Consider the following 18,489-nt stretch of genomic DNA (forward strand, 5'->3'; position numbering starts at 1 on the left):
GAAACATCTAGGCACAGAGGGATGATAGCTAGAGTACATATCAATTTTGATGTTAACAGAAATACTGTACTAGTTTCATTGTAAACCATTATGAGCTTCAGTGGTTAAACCATGCTCTTTAATGACTAGAACTATGTAAACAAATAGTTGAAAACATAATATGCTCATTTATCACTTCAGTTCTTGTTCCTCTGAATCTGGCATTAAGCTGTCGCTCACAAACTGCAGCAAAAGGACTTTCCAAAGAAGAATGGTAGCAATTATCATAATGACAAACCATGTCACATTTTTGTGCCAGACTACAATTTGAAATCCATTATGTGGTAAGACATAAGGTCAGGAGGAATTGTTGGTCAGGAGGAAAAAGCTAATTGGTCCAACCTGCCTGGCCCCCTTTAGTTTTCATAGTGAAGGTCTAGTCAGCTAGAGGTCCGGATACCATTGAATCTGTTTTCACTGTTGACCATTGTTTGTTTTATGTGCAATTTTGGTATCATAAGCAAGTTCTAAGGTCTCACAACCATTGTTTGGCATAATAACTGGGAAGTCTTTCCAGGTAGAGTATCATTTATAGCTCCTTGCTGTTTCTGGTTACTGAACTTGTTTTTGATCCAACCAGATATTTTCTGTATTACACCTCGGCTCTTTAACCAATAATTTTCTATGTGAAATGTATTCACAATGAGGATGAAGAGTATATTTGGTTTGTAAATTTAGAAGCTCAATTTCTTCAGTTATTACTCTGCAAATCAAATGAATTGTGTAAGGCTGAGCATATTTGTGCTTATTTAAAGTAGGCAATATAATGCTATCAGCCAGCAATTAAAAACTTCAGATAGTCATCCTGATAGCTAATGGAGGTGACCAGTTAAGTGACATAGCTAAATTATTGCAGCTGGTAATCTCAGAGAATGACATGCATTCTAGTTGGAAAATGTAAGGTAATATGCATTTGCTGAAAAGTAAATATGAGCTGATTGCTGCATTGTTCATTTGATTGAGATAGCTTAGTACAATCTACTTAATGTCTGAGTGTGCTTATGTTTAAAGAGTAAAATTCACTTCACCCACATAAAGCTAAAGTGATTGGGAAGTGTTGCAGGTGAAGTGTTAGAAGATGTACTGCACTAAAGCTCACCGACCTGGTCACTGCAGTCAAAGGGCTGGAATTGCAGACACATCCTCTCCACACAACTTCCTCAAGTGGTTAGAGTCATTGGATTTGCATAATCATGGATCCAGTGGCCCATACATAGTCTGCTCATCAGTGTTGCTTTCTGTCACTGAGACCCACTTGACAGCTGCTTCACTGTTAGATCCTTCTGTTTTCTGTCATAGGCACTTAAGTGGGGTTGTGGGTCAAAGATTTGAGATCCCTACCAATTATTTTTGTTAGAAGCAGACAGGTTGGTGTTTTCACATTTTCAGGTGGTTACAAGATCAAGAAATACTTTGCAGGCTTCTCTCATTCTATTCAGATTTTCCAGGCTGAAAGTCCACTTACAATTAAAGGTTTAGAAATGTTGTTGTTCATGCAACAATCCTATTCCATCTATTAACCTTATTATTAATAATTATTATTGATAGAAAGGCCTAGCACTATATCAGATAGAATATTGTGTAGTTAGATTGTTCATCATACTTGCTAGGAAACAATTACAACCTTCATTGTACAATGTACATGATACAGCTAGCTTCTTTAAAAGGAAGATTCATGTCAGCAAACTGTCTAAGATAGACATTGTCATTGATATGTATATGTTGCTAGTAATGTTACTTGCTCTTGAACCAACATTTGACCCTCATAATGTATTTGTACCACTGCTTTCAGAGAAGACAACAGGCTTCAATTTAGCAGCACTTTCATTTTCAATGTATGTTTTATATTCTTTTTCCAAGAAGGGTACTACTTGTAAGAGCCTTCAAAATAATTTACTCTGGAGACATCATAAAATATGGGAAGTACTTCTAGAGCAAGGTAAATGATACAATGACATTTAAAAGATGGGTAATTGGATGCTATAAAAAGATAGCCATAGTAATTACAAGACAACTAAAACTCTGTTTCCAAAACAAAAATAATTAAGTCCTCAACTTAGAAACGATAGTTTAAACAAAAATAATTTCAATAGAAAGCTAGGTAGAATAAAGTAAGGTCAGCATTTTCAAACTTTGGTACCCAAATCTTTATTTAGGCACCAAAATAGGAGGGCTGTTTTTCTAAGGCACTTGAGGATTCAGCAGTGCCCATTAATTTCAGTTGGAGTTACTGGGTTCTCACCACCTTTTGAAAAGCAGGCCTCTTATTTTAATGCCTAAATAAGGACTCACTGGGCTAATTTTAGGCACCCATTTTTGGAAATATTTGTATGTTGTCTGCACAGCACAGTGAACATTTATGGCATTACATAAATCAATCAATAAATAAATACATAAATAATGATGAAATGGTAGTTCAATTTTTCTTCTACAGACCCTTCGGTTCAGATTCTCTGATATATAAATACTTCTGTCAGGCCAGAGCTACTGTTGTGTAACAAGAAGAGCAGGGCAATTTTTTTCTGACAAAACTTCCTTTTCACTGAAAAATGCACATTTGAGTTGACCCAAAACATATCAGGAATTCATATAAAAGTTTCCAAATTGTTTTGGTTAGAAAACAAAACAAAATAGAAAAATTGGAATATTTCATTTTGACATTTCTGAAACTAAATGTTTTGATTTTCTGATTTGAAAGGACTTTTCATTTTGAATTTTACTTCAATATTCAAGGTTAAAAGTGAAAACTAAAATGATTCTTACTTTTTTAGTTTGGATAGAAAACTGAAAAATCAGTTATTTGTATAGCTCTAGTAACAAGTTCTGTGCAGAATCTGATTCATGAACAGTTCTTTTGAAATGTACAAGCTTCACTAGTTTTGCTATCAGAGCTTTAAAGTTCCTTCAACTAGAATTATTTAGCTTACAAAATTTCCAAATTTTGCCACGTGGGTCTGTGGAGCTTCCAAGCTCCCTGAGCCAGGACCATCAATTCATTTTATATTGGTCATCAACAGATGGTAACAACATTTGGTTGCTGTTAACATGGGTAAGATTTGAACTGGTATCCTAGTCTTCAATCCTGTTACAAATCCCTTCAGCTAGCCAGTGCCTTAACTACATTCTGTTTGCATATGAGCTTCTGGCACAACTAATAAGTCAGGAAAAATCAATCAGTGGACCGCATATTCCTCTTGTCCCACAAATGCAACTGTCATTTATATTAATGGAGTTTACTGTGGCAGGAGGTAAAAATACATTAGAAACCTCTAACAGTTTCTAATGCAAGAAGAATTTTTGGCTGTAACAGTCCTATTTTTCTTTAAAAGTGCATTTGATTTTTTCTGATTTAATCCTTGAGTCTGATAGATGCTTTTATATAGTATCCTTCCTAAAATATTTTTCTTCTCATATCCTCATCATGCACTTGCTCCAAAGCACAATTTCTACATCTACATCTGTAGAAATTGTTCAATAAATTTATCCTTAACAAATTATTTGTTGACAAGGCTGTAGGAGGACTAAAATGCACTCTTATTTATAGATATTTGACTTTTAATTTCCACCTGACTGCTTGGCAAGCTCTCAGAGAAAGGTGTGTTTTATCCTTGTTACCTTAAATAGAAATATAATGGACTAGAATTTTTCATGTTGACTGCAATGTGGCATTTAAAGCAGTCTCTGATTTTAGAAATACACTATTTTCTTAACATATGAATTCCATATAGGTGCAAAATAATATGGTATTACTTTGTTATATGCATTGTTGTTGTAGCTGTGATGGTTCCAGGATATTAGAGAGACAAGGTGAGTGAAGTAATATCTTTTATTGGACCCACTTCTGTTGGTGACAGAGACAAGCTTTCAGACTTACAGAGAGCTCTTCTTCAGGTCTAGGAGAGTTGCTCAGGGTGTGACAGCTAAATACATGGTGGAACAGATTGCTTAGCATAAGTAGCTAACACATATTTCAAGCAAAAACAATGAGGAGTCCTTGTGGCACCTTAGAGACTAACAAATGTATTTGGGCATAAGCTTTCGTGGGCTAAAACCCACTTCATCAGATGCATCTGAAAGCTTAAGCCCAAATACATTTGTTAGTCTCGAGATGCAGGTGATGGTGGGTTTTAGCTCATGAAAGCTTATGCCCAAATAAATTCGTTACTTTTGCTGATACAGACTAACATGGCTACCACTCTGAAACATATTTCAATGGATCATTGAAGGTGAAGTGGCCTTTAAAACCCCTACAGTCATCGGGAGAAAAGGAGAAGGGAAAAATATAAACTGAGGACAAGGGGGTTTGTGGGTTACAGATTGTAATAATAACTGGCCTACAAACAACCCCTCCCCACAAACCTATCCAAGCTTATCATCAGAAGCAAGCTTCTCACAGAGTAGGACACACTAATTCAGGGGTCGGCAACCTTTCAGCAGTGGTGTGCCGAATCTTCATTTATACACTCTAAGGCTTCACGTGCCGGTAATACATTTTAACGCTTTTTAGAAGGTCTCTCTATAAGTCTATAATATATAACCAAACTACTGTTATACGTAAAGGATGGCCTGCTGGGACTCCAGGCCCGAAAGCAGGATGAGCAAGGGCTGGAAACCAAGATTGGCAGCTGAGGTGAGTGGAGTAGGTGGCTGGTAGGCCTGAGCAGGGCTGGAGGCCTGGACCCTGTCTGCAAGAGAGCCTCCAACCGGAAGCAAGGTGAGTGGAGCTGCGCGGTAGAGACCCCTGCTGGCGAGGGGCCAGCAGCCAGATCCTCAGAGCAGCGACTGGCTCGGCCTGCCGCCACTGTGGGGTTTCTGCCCCCAGCTCCTGCCAGCTGAGGTCTCAGCCCGCTGCCAGCCTGGGGTTCCTTAACCCAGGCCGGCAGTGGGTGCTGAGTGGGACCCGCGGCGCGACTCCAGCTGGCAGGAGCCGGCAGCGGGAACTCCAGAGCGGGGCGGGCTGAGCAGCTCAGCCCGCCACGGCTCTGGGGTTTTTGCCGGCAGCTTCTGCCAGCCGGAGTCTCAGTCTGCTGCCAGCCTGGGATTCCTTCCCCTCAGGCCAGCAGCAGGGGCTGAGTTGGACCCGCGGTGGGTCCCGCAGGAGCCGGCAGCTGGCAGCGGGAACTCCAGAGTGGTGGCGGGGCTGAGCGGCTCAGCCCACGCCACGTGCCAGGAAAAATCGGCTCGCATGCCAACTTTGGCACGCGTGCCGTAGGTTGCCGACCCCTGCACTAATTCAAAGTTCCACCAGACTCTGCCAGAACAACAGATGTAAAACCTGTAGACATATCTCCACTGCTATGATGATGAAGACCTCTTGCAACACACATTTCAAGATCCATGGGTCCTACACATGCCTCTCACAACATATGGTGGCCCTCATCCAGTTCACTAAACGCCCCTGTGACAGGTTGGATCACAGAAACCCCCTTGGGAGCTGCCACCCGATGTGCAAAGACTACCCCTGCTCCTGTTTTCCCTGCCAGCTCAGGACTCCAGCACCCTGTCTTGCTGAACCTGACACTCCCGTCTGGCTCCGGCCACAGACCCAGGGCCTGAATCACTCGTCCCAAAGCTGCAGGTTTACCTGAAGACAGCTCACAGTAGTGTGCTTGTCTTTAGCACTCAGATGCCCAACTCCCAATGGGGTCTAAACCCAGATAAATCCATTTTACCCTGCATAAAGCTTATGCAGGGCAAACTCATAAATTGTTCGCCCTCTATAACACTGATAGAGAGATATGCACAGTTGTTTGCTCCCCCAGGTATTAATACATACTCTGAGTAAATACTAAATAAAAAGTGATTTTATTAAATACAGACAGTAGGATTTAAGTGGTTCAAAGTAGTAACAGAAAGAACAAAGTAAGTCAACAAGCAAAATAAAATAAAATGCGCAAATCTATGCCTAATCAAACTGAATACAGATAATTTCCTCACCAGTTCCAGAGTGCTCCCTTTTACAGGCTAATCTCCTTTTAGCCTGGGTCCAGCAATCACTCACACCCCCTGTAGTTACTGTCCTTTGTTTCAGTCTCCTTCAAGTATCCTGGGGGGGGGGGGGTGGAGAGGCTCCTTCTTTAGCCAGCTGAAGACAAAATAGAGGGGTCTCCCACAGGTTTAAGTAGACTCTCTCTTGTGGGTGGAGACCCCCTCCTCCCTCCTATGCAAAGCCCAGCTCCAAGATGGAGTTTTGGAGTCACCTGGGCAAGTCACATGCCCCTGCATGACTCAGTCTTTGCGGGCCGACGCCATTGTCCACATGGCATCTTGCATGTCTCCAGGAAGACTTCTCATGTGGATTGGAGCATTCCAAGATGCATTGTTCCCTAAGTGTCTCCTGATCAGGTACTTAACCTGGCGAATTCCTTCCTAAAGAAGCTGACCAAATGCCTCACAAAGTTTACTTAGAAATCAGGCAAGCATACAGCCCATATTCTTAACCTCGAGTAGAAAATGATATATATGTACAAATAGGATGAATAGATATAATAGATCATAACCCTTACGGAGATATGTTACATGGCACAGGCAGCACAAAACATATTCCAGTTATGTCATACATACATTTATAAGCACCCCCTCCCCATAAAGCCTTATGGGGTACACTGTCACAGCCCCAATAACAACTATGTGGGTAAAATGAGACAATCACTATGCTCTCAGATGAACTTACACAGAAAAGTGATAAAAGACAAAAATATCATATCACCTGTAGGTGAACACTTTTCACAAAGCAACCACTCCCTATCCAGCCAATCAGTTCTTGTCCTCAAAGGAATCTGCACAACATCTTCAAAAGATGAGCCTGCGAACTTAAATTCATAACTTTGCTACACACTAAAAGTCACGGACTGAATAGAGACACCAGAGTTATGGCTTATTATTATTCATGGCTTTCTTTTTTCTTCTTTCTCCCCTGTGTCAGAGGGGTTAACTGGCCACTTCACCTTGAACAGTCCTTGGAAATGTGTTAATTTCTTATGCTAAACAATCTGTTCCACCTTGTATTTAGTGGTGACGCTCTGAGTACATTTCAGAGATCTGAAGAAGAGATCGGTGTAAGCTTGAAAGCTTGTATCTCTTACTCAGAGAAGTTGGCCCAAGAAAAGATATTACCTCACCCAAATTACTTGGCTTTCATTTTGTATAGAAAATCACCTAGAACAGCCATCCACACTAGGGAGAAAGATTCTACTCAACTTGAGTAAGTGTATCTGAATATGGCTATTAAATTGGAAAGTCTTACGAAGTAGCTATAACTTTTGTTTTAACCATTTGTGATGGCATGAATGAAACTAACTTGTAACATACATGTTAGGCCATATAGTATCTACTAATTGCAGTATCTGTTCTGCATGGAGGGAGGATTTAACTACCACTATTCCTGCCACTCATGTTTGGACTGGAAAATTTTATAACAAAACTTAGTTAACAGGGAAGCTTCTCTATCATGACTGTTAACATCTTCTTAACTGCAATGTGGAGCTCACCCACACCCACATGAGCTCTAGAAGGAAGCCTGCCTCGGGAACGCAGAATTTCTCTTCAAGGTCTCTGGTCCACAGGTGCAGCTTGTCCATTATTACAGTGCAGTATACTACCCGTCAAACCCTAGTCCTGCTTTGGTGATAATTCTAGGGAAGTGTAGGGCCATGGCTCCCTTTGGGATGCTGTATAATCCCATGGAGGTACATAGATTTTGTCACCCTCTGATAATGCATTGGTGGCTGGTACTGGGGAGGAGATCTCTGTGTTTGTTTCAGTGAGATAATTGCAATTTCCCCTTTGCAAATTGACCCAGCCTCTTGTGGAGTGCAGCCCATGTCCCTGGTCAATCCCCTGCTCAGGTCTGGCAGAGGGAATATGTCAGGATGTCCTCAAAAAGGAAGTGTTTAATTAAATTCAGATTCTTCTCCTTCTCCTTCCAGTTCTTACTTTGAAATGCTTCTTACAGTATGTTTCCCACCTTCTTCCCATCGATAATCCTAATGCCTATTCCCTCCCTGCCTACGCCCCACACTTATCTTGTCTTGGGTTTACTTACCTTGTCTACATTGGGATCTAGCATGTACAGTGCTGATTGTATCCTGGAATATGTCAAGGGCCTTGAACTCCCATGGGCCAAATCTTGAAGTCCATATTCAATTTTTATTCAAAAAGAACAGGAGTACTTGTGGCACCTTAGAGACTAACAAATTTGTTAGTCTCTAAGGTGCCACAAGTACTCCTGTTCTTTTTGCGGATACAGACTAACACGGCTGCTACTCTGAAACCAATTTTTATTCAGTCCTCACTCGGCAAATTCAGACTGATTTTTCTGATATTGGGGAGTGTGTGTGTGTGTGGGGGGGGGGGCATTTTGCCTGAATAAGGACCATATGATTTAGCCCACTGATTCCAGTAGTAGTTATGGTGCTCGGCACTTCGTAGGAGCACTTAACATCTTGTAGGCCCTTAGATAGTTAGGCCATTGGGCCTGGGAGGATGACATAGTCAGTGCCCTCGGCATCTCACAAGATGTGATCAGCACTTTACAGGTTAGGTCCTAAGAGAGACAAAATAAGTAAATTCAAGACAAGACAGGTAAAAGTATGGGGTGGGGTGTGGTGGGGATGGGGAGGAGAAGGGGAGGGAATGGTCACTAGGATTATTGATGGGAAGAAGGAGCGATTTATAAAGCACACTGCAAATTTGCTTTCCTGTATCAATGATTAATTATTTAGCTCTGTTACAGTCTTCACAGATACCCACTAAACATTCTCAGAAGAGATTTTTCAATCACTTTTAACAGTTTATTTTTAAATTCATCTCTCTAAACAAACAAAGGCTGTCATCATCAATGAGGGCTTTATCATGCCATGTTCAAGTTTCTGCCTTCAGTCATGCTTTGCTTATAGCTATGTTTGAAAATAGATGGGTATAATTTTTTAAACAATGGGAAAAGATATTTTGGAAATTTTGCTCAAACTTTCCCCAAACTTCAACTTTGGTTGGAGACCAAATATGAAAATGTCTGCCCCAAGATTATGAGCATGTGACAAGACAGGGTTAAAATGAAGACTCCTGTGCAGCTTCTGCCATAGCTGACATGACTAGTGCCTGCTATAATGCTTGTGTAGATGTGTCTGTGGGCATTTATACTGAACATTTACTCTCATTGATGAATTTATAACTTGAGCAAATAGTCACATTGAATTCAACGGGATTACTCATGCAAGTAATTGCTCACCAATGGGAGTAAGAGTTCGCAATGATCAAAATGTGCTGTTAAGGTGTAGTACTGAAGGAAACTGCTTTATTGTATAAGACAGGTAACCCTTTGGTTTTGTTGAAACCAATATTGTTAACACCTGATTTTTTATAATAGTTAAAAAGCACTTTACTTTTTTATTAAAGTAACAAAATGCAGGGTTTTTTATTGAGTTTTATGTGTTTCAATTTTTAGACCTTTTATGATACACTAGAATTCCATAACTCAATAAAACTACCACTCGGCCTAATTTAATATGCCACACATTGCCATTTTAGTGGAGAAAGTAAACATTAAAATACCAACATTACATGGGAAAAACAGTATTATACAGAAAGATAATATACCTAAAATCTTAACACAAAATTGAGATGAACATGAGGAAAGTAAAAAGCATGCAGGTATGTTGTTTGATTTGAGTGAAACATTCAAATATATCATATTCAATGTTAGAGTCAAACTATTGAAAAGCTTTGCAGTTATATACAATAACAGACACAGTAAATGGATACTAAACAAAATATGTATCTGTTTAATACTATATGAGTAAGCAGATAGCCTTGAGTTGCTGCCAGGCTATACAGAAATGAACACAGTTTTTCAGAAAGATGAATTTTGCAAACAAGTAGGACTTGAGAGACCCAAGCCATGAAAAACCATTACTGTTTCTGACCACTGGTGGTTTATTACCATCGGAGCCACACTTTAAGGTTAAAAATCTCAAAGAGCTCTATGGACATGTTTTCTAAACTCTCTTTCCTGATTCACAAGACCATAAAGAATGGTATAGTATATTGTGCAGCTAAGAGCTGCAAACTGCTTGTTACAGACTTGCATGTAGCTCTGAGTACCATGGTAAGAGTATCAATGCTCTTGACAATCTAATTCCACTGCTTTGAGTGCAGTTGAGCTGATGAGTCCCAAACAAAACAATGCCATAAACTGAAAAAGAACAAGGAACTTAATTATTTTTCAGTGGCACGGTGTTGAAAGAATAGCAAAGAAATGGTAAGGTTTGTCAGACAGCATAAAAGTCTTTGTGGGGAAAGTGAACTAGCTTTTTTCTGTTGTTTTTGAATGGATTGGAGAGCTTGTCTATCTAATGCCAACAGACCCTGATGATTGGCAGGTGGGATGAAACCTGGGACCTCTGGAGCTAAATGCATGAGCCTCTACTGCATAAGCAAAAAGCCACACAGCTCTTAGTTAAGGCTGTAGCAAACTCATCAATTTCTGGCTGAGCTAGGTGCCACTAGAGGGGACAGAGAACCACACCAAGCAGGCATAGGTTACATCTATACTTATAGTGCTGCTGTAGCATTTAGTGAAGCCACTACGTATGCTGATGGGAGAGCTCCTTCTGTCAGCGTAGATATTCCACCTCCCCAAGAGGTGGTTGCTGTGTTGATGAGAGAAGCCCTCCAATTGACATAGTGCTGTCTATACCGGGAGTTAGGTTGGATAACTAAGGTCTGATCTACACTAAGGGGGGGGGATTGATCTAAGTTACACAACTTCAGCTATGTGAATAATGTAGCTGAAGTCGAAGTACTTAGATCTACTCACCGCGGTGAGTTGACAGCTGACACTCCCTCATCGACTCCACCTGTGCCTCTCGCTCCGGTGGAGTACTGGAGTCAACGGGAGAGTGCTCGGCAGTCGATTTATCGCATCTAGACTAGACGTGATAAATCGACCCTCTGCTGGAACAATTGCTGCCTGTCGATCCTGCGAGTAATGTAGACAAGCCCTAAGTTGCTCAGGGATTTGGTGGTTATACCAACATAAGTTGGTAGTGTAGACCAAGCCTATATCTGATAGCAAGCAAGCTGGTTTGGAGCAATTGTTTAGATATTTTGTAGGCTTTAATAGTTTATGGCAAAGATTGGACAATAAGCTAAGATCAATCCCTGAGTAATGAATTTTACATTATTATATTTGCCTTTTTTGAAATATAAACACTAAATGGCCTATTCTCAGCTTAAGGGCTATTTTTGCATAATTAACTTAGGAAACTCAAGGAACGTGACTTCCTGTGTAGCTTATACAAAGGCAGATCTGTATTTGTTAACATGGATTAATTAGCCTGTTATCAGATGTTCAGTTAGTATGCATGGCTATGAAAGTGACGGGCAATGAGACAAAAGGGAGGATCTGATGGAAAATAATGTACTTACTTCATGAATAATTACAGAAAGACAAATTTGTAAATTTAAAGTAGCCTTTGAGTAATTTAAAATGTATGCCTTGATTTATGCAGTTCTTCTAGCATTGACCTTGACATCATTGCAAAGGTAGTGTGGGATGAATTGCTCACCAGTTTATTGGGTGGACAATATTTAGGGGAGGGGCTGTACTACACAGATCCAGTCTAGATAAGAATGTCAGTGTCTGGAGATGTTCAGGTTTGGGGACTTGTTTAGGGACCATTGTGTGCATTATGTACAAATATGACTCCACTGTCATTTAACAGGTGAATCTTCTTTTTCCTCATTTTAAAAAAATCTTCAAGTAGCACATCTGTTACCACCAAGGAAAGGAAAATTACAACCTCCCCCTCATTTATATCTTTTGTACTGTTCTAATAGTATCCTCTAGCACTGAAGTGTACAGAATTGTATTCCTTATTAATGATGTTTTTTATAGGAACCTCATTCAAGGCCTGATCCAAAGGCCTGTGAAGTCAGTGGAAAGACTCCTGTTGACTTCAAAGAGCTTTGGATCCAGCCCCCAATACTACAGTACTGAGGGTAAATCCCATCCTTTGGGGAATTAATGTGGCATACACTATATAACAATCTGAACTGTATCACTCACTACATTGCTCAAGGTGTTAACACTAGTGCCATAGACAGATGCTTTTGGACCACCAGAAGTGGCAGTACCCATATAATCAGTCTTCAGAGATGCAGCTATCCCTGTCTACTATTATGAAATGCTTTACAGCAGTTACTGAGCACTTCAGTTAATGGAAGCTGACTTCTTGCTGTTTGACAGACTTCTCTCCCACACACCCTATACCCATGGCTATCAGCAACCACCTTTATGACTGCCTAAACCTTCAGTATGCTGCCTACATTGCACAAGAATAATGCAGAACTCTGACTTGACTTGAAGTTTAAACAGCACCTTAGGTGCTAGGGCTATGATTCACACGCACTCCTGTTTGTCCCTGCTAAAGAGGGCTGACAGGTTTCCTTGCAACAGATGCCAGTTGGCAACTTGCCATCAAGAGAGAGGCCAAGAGAATGTGTTGACTCTCAGAGCTCTCAGACAGGATTGTTGAGTTAAAGTGTATTTTACACTTTTTTCAAGGCCATGGCACAAAACAGGAAATAATATTATAAAATGGATTATAACAGGAACCACATAATTGCAAAGCTAATTAGTAGATTGGTAATACTAGCAGAAAAGTTGTGTCAGAAGTGAACCTGAAATATTCTTTAAAAGGAAAATGTAACTCAGTTTCTTTGAGATCTCAGGCAAAGCTGTCTATATGGAGAGGTCATGGTTCTTTGAAGATGGAATAGAGGTCTAGCTATACAATACTTCTTATTTACATCTCCATACTATGTCCTCAATTTAAATTCCAGTGAATGTTCAGAGAACTTTTTCTGTAGTATTTGCCTAGCTGTACAATATGAAAGGAAAAAGCAAAATTACAATAAAATTGTGAACAATAAAATGTGAAAAATTGCATCTTGTCACACCGCTCTATAGGAAAGTGTTCAGTTTATATAAGACTTATGAAATTCCTGTTCCATATTCAAAAAAAGAGGACTACTTCTGACTGCATTGTAAATCAGAGATCAAATGTACAGTTATCACATTGGACGCTGTTTTAAGGATACACTTTTGTATATTGAAAACTCTTGGGTAAATAGCTATGTTAGTTCATAGAAAATGTGCAAGTGATGGTGAAGTTAAATGTGTGCCCTTTAAACATATTATCTGATCATAGAACCCTAAGATTTGTTTCATACAGAACCTAGCTTTTATAAGTGCATATTTGGTACTGTGAACAACATGGAAATCTTTCTGCCATTGGAAGCTCTCTACTAGAACTTTATATATTGCCGATTACTGCACATAATGATTGACAATGCTGAATAGATTGTTTATCCATTAGAGGCATGCTGTTGCCCTTCCATTAGTTATCTCATCTGTCACAAGCCGATAAAACTTATACTCATAAAAGTTGTATCTGAATATATTTGTTACATTTTGCTTCACTGTGCAGGATGACACATCATATCTTGCATGCCATTTTCATTGTATAGATGGATATATGGTGTTGTATCTTTAGTCAATCATGAAATAACTGGCGTACATGATTTCTTCTCCACCTGGGTCCTGATTTAGGAAGAATCAGGAAATCTGGTAAGCATGAGCTTAACTTTAAGCACATGCTTAAATGCTTTCTTGAATAGGGATGCCTTCCTGAATCAGGTCCATGGTCCTTAGAATTATACTATGCAATTATACTGTATTCTGCATGGACTGTATTGTATAAAAAAGCAATAATATTTAGTTTGCTGTAAAAAATTTTGCTGGCAGATTTTAAGATTCCTCCAAACTGTGATATAGCTTTGTTTCACTTTTGCAGTTCAGTTGTCTATAGAGAGCATTTTGATTGTTGTAGAGCACATTTTTTGCCATGCAGTTTGACACTGGTGCAAATGAACTAAATGGTTTTATTTCTGTTTTACAGCGGGAACAACATATATCTTTAGCAAAGGTGGTGGACAAATCACATACACGTGGCCTCCTAATGATCGGCCAAGCACTCGTGCTGACAGACTGGCAATAGGGTTTAGCACTGTTCAAAAAGAAGCAGTTTTGGTACGAGTAGACAGTTCTACTGGGCTCGGAGACTATTTAGAGCTGCATATTGTAAGTATTACCAACAAATTGAAACTTATTTCTATATATGTCTTGAATGATCATACCTTTTTATAGTCTAAGTATTGCAGTTTATTAACTATTCTTTATCTAAAATTGTTGTATAATTATAAGATCAATAATGAATTAAATGATTATGGCTTATAATATACAGTTCTGTTCAGGACTTCAGACATACTCAAAATGCCTTTATATAGCACTCCTTTATATGGCTTTTTCAATTAAAAATTGCACTGTAATACCCAAACAAATATAGCTATTTGCTCCAGTCTAATTACATGAAACAGGACTTAGCAATGTCAGAGGAAGGTGCCTTAGTCTAGGAGGATTTCAGGTGAAATCTGTTGGGGGAATTACAATGATCACAACTGAGCATACTCATTGTTAATACTAAAAGGAGTCCACTGATTCTACCATTACTGTGCAGAGATAAATTTTCAGTAGAAAACACAGTTGTCACACTGGGAAGTCTAGAAAAGTAATTTCAGTTGCCTTAAAGGAAATAGCTAGTAATCAAAATTGAAAGCATCTGGATTTTTATGGCAACATAAATAAATGATCAGTTGAAATAAACTTAACTAGGGCAATATAAAATCTTGTCGCTCAGATTAATCTCAACTTTGTTAATATATTAGCTTGATTTTTAGCTAAGAACTTTGATACTTCCAGGAACAAGAGTAGTTTTTTCTTGAAAGAAATTACTTATTGATCTATAACCAATTACACTTTTACCCTCAGAAAACTTTCTGCAATGATCCTTCCCAAATCATACAAGAGTATACTGCTGAATTACAGGGACTACAGTGTTCAATTACCTGCTACATACATACCTTGCCCTCTTGTTTTGGTAAAGGTGCTTTTGCATTCTAGAATGAGTTTTCCTTCACTTACTGCTTTGATCAAATAAAGAAAGAATGAAACCCTTAAATGAATTAAAAGCTTTTCCATGCCTTTCCTTAATGGCCAGCCATTTTATCCAATTATTTGACTGTATAGTGCAATCTTAGTTTCAAAAGGCAGCTTCTCTCTGATGCCAAAAGATCCAAGACTTCAATTTTTTCAAGGCAAGTATCTCTCAGGCTGGAGAGATCAAGTCTTCCTTGATGAAAAGTATGTCTTCCATTCCCAGGACTAACATTGTTACACAAGTAGCTTGTACTCCTAGCTTGTAGTGTAGATGTAACTAAAAAGTGTTCCTAAGGTGTGGAGATCTGGGTTGGAAGAATGGACAGGCTAGGATGGGTTTGGGATGGGAAAAATAAATTGTCCCTTATTAGCCTGGTCAAACGTAGGGCAGAAATATAATACAGCTAGCATCCTCTCCTCTATGTTGAAGAATCTTATTTCAAAGAGTCTCATGGGAGATGCTACCAACTTTAGAAGTTCTAGTCAATTCAGCTCCATTAAATGGCACGGGCCTCCTGCTGATCTCGTGGCATCAGTGATGTTTGGAAGTCTTGACACAGTCTCTTTTGCAGGTATCACAACCGGGATATGGATGGTCTTACCTAGTGGTTAGAGCAGGAATCGGCAGTCAGTCTAGGTCAGATACCAGAAGGTCAGAGTCCAAGACAGGCCAGAGGACAAACCAGGAGTCAGATGTCTCGAGGAAGACAGGGTCAGGTTACCAGGAAATCTGTAGGAGCAGGTATTACAGGGGAAGCAGCCCTAACAGGAAGAACCCAGTTGCATGAACAACTTCTGGTTCTTGTGTTGGGTTATATAGAAGTTGTGAACCAAGCAGGATCCCCAGCATTTTGCCAATCAGAATCTAGGACTGGAATCCTCTGTCAGGATTCTATTTCTATTTCTAGCAGCTTTTAGCAAAGCATTGGGTAGCAGATTGGCACTTGCTAGTGCTTGGGTGCCCTGGGGGCTTGTGTTCAAGGTCCATAGTCCCTGATAGCAATAGAGCAAAACTTGAAACAAATGAGGAGAGTTTTCTATGGGGGAAAAACTCTTGCTGAGAATTTATTCTCTAGCAGGGACATACATGCTCATGGAAATTACCTAAGATAATCAGCATTTTTTAAGGGCCATCACTGTAATTTAATTCTATTAGAGGAATCTTAGAATGCTACTAGAATGTATTTTCCCAGTACCCATTAGGAATCAGAATAGTATTTAAAAGAAAGTTGGAGGGTAACATTTTCAGAAGCACCTAAGAAACTTAGAAGCCTATATCAAATTGAAAGTCAACAAGACTTAGGTGCCTATGTCACTTAAGCAGTTTTGAAAATTGTAGCTAAACTTTGTTTTTGCTCAGTAAGATATTAGGAAATCTTCATGAAGTGGTGTGTATAAACTGAGTTCTGCATATAAACTGCATTTGTAAAATAATACTTTGGAGTAAAGTTTCTTTTTTCAGCCTGCTGGCAGCTGCAATCTTTCTGAAAGATTAAACCACCTGTAACAATGGTAGCATTAGGGCTTTATGTCATCCAAAAATTCCATCTCTCGCTGATGTTGTATGAAGAAGAATAATTTTACTGTTTTACTGTTAAAATAAAATATATTGGGCGTGACTGAGTGGTGGGGAAGGAAAGAGTTCCACATGATCTTGGTCATGCACCAGCTGATACATTTTTGCAAGTATGTGTGCAAATCTAGTATGTTCAGAAGGATCTAAAATCTATTGAACATATGTGTAATGGATTTACATTGGCATTTGCAATAAATGCCTGTGCAAAAATAAATGCACATGTATGCATAGCCTCCTTTTTAAAATCAGGCATATTTTTTTAACAAAAGTCCTCTTCTTATGATTTATGCCTCAGTATTAAAATGCATTGGAAGCTGGTTCTTGTGTCTGATATTGAGCTCCAGTATTACAAAGCATACCTGAACCCTCTTGAATGGCTTAGCATTGCACACATTTGTAGGATGGGTTAGGAGAGCAATTTTCATCATGATAGTGGTCAAGGAAATTCAGAACTGCTGCTTTTAGTCAAAAACCTTAATATCAAATATGTGAAATAGGTTATACAAGTATGCTGCGGAATGGTACTTGACATATGACATTTCAGAATAGGAATATAAGTGCAGCTTTCTTTTAAAGTCTTTCATTCTGGAAGCAGGAGAGAACACCACAAGTCTGATTAGGGAAACTTAATATATGTTTTCCCTACATATTATTCTGTTTACCTTATGAAAAAATAAACCTAATAATGAAACCAAACTCATAACCAATTCTGATTTAGAAAATTGCTACTTGATCATCTGAATCACAGCCTTGGCATTAGACTAGAAACAATTTATTTCAAGTAATCATTGTATCTCCCAAATAACCATTGTTAATACAGGAGACATTTCAAATAATATGTAATCTCTATCTCCACCAGATGTTTAGCAGTCCCAATGCCAGTATTTTAAATTCCAAGGTGAATTATAATAAAATTCCACCCCCACTGCAGCATGAACTTTATACAGGGGTGGGAATTTTTGCACCTTATGTTTTAAATAAAGGTATATTAGCATGACATAAATATCCTAAAAATAAAGCAATTGCTTTTTATGGTTGTGACAGCTTCTCATTTGACTGGTACTGTGAAGGTGAAGAGGCGTTCCTGCCCTATAGCTCTGGTTTTGGGCCCTAGAAAAGGAAGCATATGTCACATCCAAGCCTCAGTCTACATTCATTTCACCAGTGCCACTTCTTCCACCTGTTCCCAGGATAAAGAGCAGATAGTTCTAGTATAGTTCATTGATTTTTTTCCCCTCTTGGGATTGTGCATGTCTGACTCTCATGTCTGACTCTCCATCCAAATAAACATAGACGTTCAAATAATCAAATGTCCCCCCAACCTCCCTGGGGTGGCTTCTACATAGTCATCCAGCTCCCTTCCAAGGCCTTTGATGAGGACACTACTAGCAGCTCCTGCTTCTCCCCAGAGGCTCTCCCTGGAGAGACCAACACTTCCTGGTCTTTCCCAGATAGAGGCTTGTCTACACTTAAAAAATTCACTCGCCAGAGCGCACTAGCTCTCTTGACCTAACCCTCATGTAGATGTGGTTTGATCAATGGACGAATGTTTCCATTGATCTTCTAGCTATTTTAAAGGATGTGATGGCATATCATCCAGGAAAGTATGGTTTGATTAAAGACAGCCAGTATGGATATAAATGAGGGAGGTCATGTTTAATTAACCTGAAAGCCTCTAAAGATGCAGAATTGCTAGCATGATAGATAAGGGAAACTCAATATAATATTTAGATTTTTGACAAGATTCACATCAGAGACTAATGACTGAGGTAAACAGTCAAATAAGAAGAAAAATAGTATGTCCGCTAGAAAGCAG

The 18,489-nt window shown here is 39.3% G+C and overlaps 1 protein-coding gene across 48 annotated transcripts in view; it reads left to right on the forward strand.

The window, feature by feature from the left end:
- The window catches only part of NRXN1 (neurexin 1), a 1,213,652-nt gene that overhangs the window by 873,511 nt on the left and 321,652 nt on the right, over positions 1 to 18,489 (forward strand). For all 48 annotated transcript variants that reach the window (XM_042861199.2, XM_042861202.2, XM_042861206.2 and 45 more), the window contains one exon: positions 14,001 to 14,182. In XM_042861199.2, coding sequence (XP_042717133.1) covers positions 14,001 to 14,182 — 182 coding nt within the window. The remainder of the gene's footprint in view (positions 1 to 14,000; positions 14,183 to 18,489) is intronic.

The sequence above is a fragment of the Chrysemys picta genome, chromosome 3 (genome assembly GCF_011386835.1).
Source record: "Chrysemys picta bellii isolate R12L10 chromosome 3, ASM1138683v2, whole genome shotgun sequence".
Lineage (NCBI taxonomy): Eukaryota > Metazoa > Chordata > Testudines > Emydidae > Chrysemys > Chrysemys picta.